Genomic DNA, 3,036 nt, shown 5'->3' with positions numbered 1-3,036 from the left:
TACAGTGTTACTTATAATAAAATAAAAAGGGAAAAGAAAAAACAATTTTTTAGTATTTTTAATTTTTTTTCCAAAAAATCTGAAAATAGTTTTTCTTTCCCATTTCATTTACTTTTTCTGTCAACTCACCAATTGTTACTTTGAATACGTTTCCAAAAAGATCTCCTCAGGAGACGGCGGAACCATTCAATACAGGGTTCCAAAAACAGTAATTATCATGGAAAAAGAAACGTTAGATCTTTTGCTCCTTTTTTTTTTTTTAAATATAAAATTATTATTCACTCAGAAATAAGTTAACAATAATTTTATATTTTAATATTTTTTTTATATGTCACATGTAGATTAGATAATGATAATTATTTGAATAAATTAATTAAAAAGTTTAATACGTGAATATTTAAATTTAAAATATATTAAAAATTTAACACATGATAATAATAATTTAAATAATGATAAATAGTATAATTATGAGGGTTTAAATTTAAAATCTCTTACTCTGATACTATGTTAGTTTACCAATTAAATCTTAAAAGTTTAAGTTGTTGAGAGATAGGCTATTGTTTTATATTTAACACTTTTATATATATTTTGCTACCAAAGAAGAACAAAATCTTAGTAAGAGTGAAAAGCTCCAATGGCCGTTGATGTGCACCAAGTTTGGCTTCTCTCTCTCCTGCTTCTCCTCCTACTGCTTCTCATGAAAAAGAAAATTTCCAATAAACAAAACAAGAACCTTCCTCCAAGCCCTCCCAAGCTTCCTTTCATAGGCCATTTACACCAGCTTGGTCCATTGCCTCACCAATCTTTGTGGCAACTTTCCAAGAAATATGGCCCGGTTATGCTTCTTCGACTTGGCTACTTGCCAACCGTTATAATATCCTCCGCCGAGGCTGCGAAAGTAGTCCTCAAGACTCATGATCTCAGCAGCTGCAGCCGACCTCCATTACATGGCCCTCGGAGACTAACATACAATTTTCGAGACTTGGCATTTGCGCCTTACGGTGAATATTGGAGGGAGATAAGGAAAATATGTGTTCTTGAGCTTTTCAGCGTGAGGAGGGTCCAGTCATATTGGTCAGTAAGGGAAGAAGAAATTACTAGGCTGATCAACTCGATATCTCATCACGCGTCTTCTTCTTCTCCTGTTGATCTTACTGAGAAGTTGTTTGCTCTTACCGCTGGTATGATTTTCAGGATTGCTTTTGGAACAAGTTTCCAAGGGAGTGACTTTAATCACACAAGATTTAATGAAGTGGTCCAAGCCGTTGAGGCCACTATGGGAAGCTTCTGCGCAGCAGAGTACTTCCCATACGTGGGATGGATTGTTGACAGACTCTCTGGTTTACAAGAGAGGCGCGAAAAGGTATTTCGGGATATGGATACTTTCTTCCAAAGCGTGATTGATGATCACCTGAGTCCTGGGAGAACAAAACAGCAGCACGACGATATCATCGATGTGCTGCTGAAAATAGTGAAAGAGCAAGAGGGGTTTGGAGCTGCTCATCTAACCGAAGAGAATATCAAGGCAGTTCTCTTGGTAAGCTTCAAATATCTAATCCTTGCTAGTTGTTATGTCTTATTCTGTTTTCACTCTATAATTGATTATTTTCATGCTTGTATATAACATCGATTTTTCTGATTGCAGAATATTTTTTTAGGTGGGGTAGATACTGCTGCGCTAACCATGGTGTGGGCAATGGCGGAGCTAGCCAAGAGACCGAGCTTGATGAAGAAAGCACAGGATGAAGTTAGAAACTGCGTTGGAAACAAAGGAAAAGTCACTGATGGTGACACTGATCAGCTCCATTATCTCAAAATGATAATTAAGGAGACTTTCAGATTGCATCCTCCGGCTCCACTGCTTCTTGCTAGAGAAAGCATATCTCACTTCGAGGTCAATGGCTATGACATCTACCCGAAGACCATGATCCAAGTGAATGCTTGGGCTATCGGACGAGACCCCGAGTCCTGGAAGGATCCCGAGGAATTCATCCCGGAGAGGTTTATGGATAGTCCCATCGATGTCAAAGGGCAACATTTCGAGCTGTTGCCATTTGGTTCTGGCAGAAGGGTGTGTCCAGCTATATATATGGGAACAACAACAGTGGAGCTTGGCCTTGCGAATCTCTTGTACAGCTTTGACTGGAAATTGCCTAATGGAATGAAGGAGGAAGATATCGACATGGAAGAGTCAGCTGGTCTTTCCCTTACCATCTCCAAGAGAACTCCACTCAAACTTGTCCCAGAGAAGCACTTCTAGTTACATAGATTAACTGCAGTAATTATATCGATGGGGAATAAATAATTTTTCTGCATTATGCAGCTTGTCCTAAAGTCTTTGTTTGATTTCATATTTTCTGTTTTTGTTTTCTTTCCTTTTGATTTGTTTTTAGTAGAAAGGAGAAAGTTTATATGGTATGATAGTGTCTTTTGTTCAGCTGTTTTATGTACACAAAAGATATCTGTTTAAGCATTACACTAATGTTGTCGGTTTAACCTAACGATAATTAATCATTATTTCTATTGTCAAATTCTAGAATTCAAATATCATAACCCCAACTTAAATATATAAAAAAAATAAAACAACAAATTATTACTGACCCGTGTGCACTGTTCATCCACACTCAATTTACTTTTTTACAATAGTGCTGTGACGCTTTTGCCCTTTTTCGTTTTGCTTCTTCCGTTTGCGGGTGGTGGACCTGTTGGTCTTTTTGATTTTCTTAAAGAAACCCCCCTGTGCACTATTTTTCTTTCCCCGTCGATTCTCTCATCTTCTCTGGCCCCCTTCATTTGCTCTCTTTCTTGGTTGTTTGTCATTTCGTGTGGGATGCAGCCCTAAGGGCTTCTTTCTTCTCTTAATTGTTTTGGGTCCGCTGCCTTCTATCATTTTTTTTTGTTACCAGTTTTTTTCTTCATTTTTGTTTCTTCTCTTTCAGTTTTCTTTTTTCTTACCAGTTTTTCCTTCATTTTTGTTTTTTGCGTTGCATTGATTTTTCCCGTTTTGGGTCGGTGATTTTGTTGATGGGTTTGGTG

The 3,036-nt window shown here is 37.4% G+C and overlaps 1 protein-coding gene across 1 annotated transcript; it reads left to right on the top strand.

Annotated features, from left to right (window-relative positions):
- The first annotated feature begins 634 nt into the window (after positions 1 to 634).
- LOC21410270 (cytochrome P450 71B37) lies at positions 635 to 2,260 on the top strand. The gene is made up of 2 exons (XM_010102048.1): positions 635 to 1,537; positions 1,646 to 2,260. The coding sequence occupies exons 1-2, from the start codon at positions 635 to 637 to the stop codon at positions 2,258 to 2,260; spliced, it is 1,518 nt and encodes a 505-aa protein (XP_010100350.1).
- The last annotated feature ends 776 nt before the right edge of the window (positions 2,261 to 3,036 follow it).

Source organism: Morus notabilis, unplaced genomic scaffold (assembly GCF_000414095.1).
Source record: "Morus notabilis unplaced genomic scaffold, ASM41409v2 Scaffold99, whole genome shotgun sequence".
NCBI lineage: Eukaryota > Viridiplantae > Streptophyta > Magnoliopsida > Rosales > Moraceae > Morus > Morus notabilis.
Note: the sequence above shows the minus strand (reverse complement) of the source record. Positions and strands in the feature narration are given on the sequence as shown.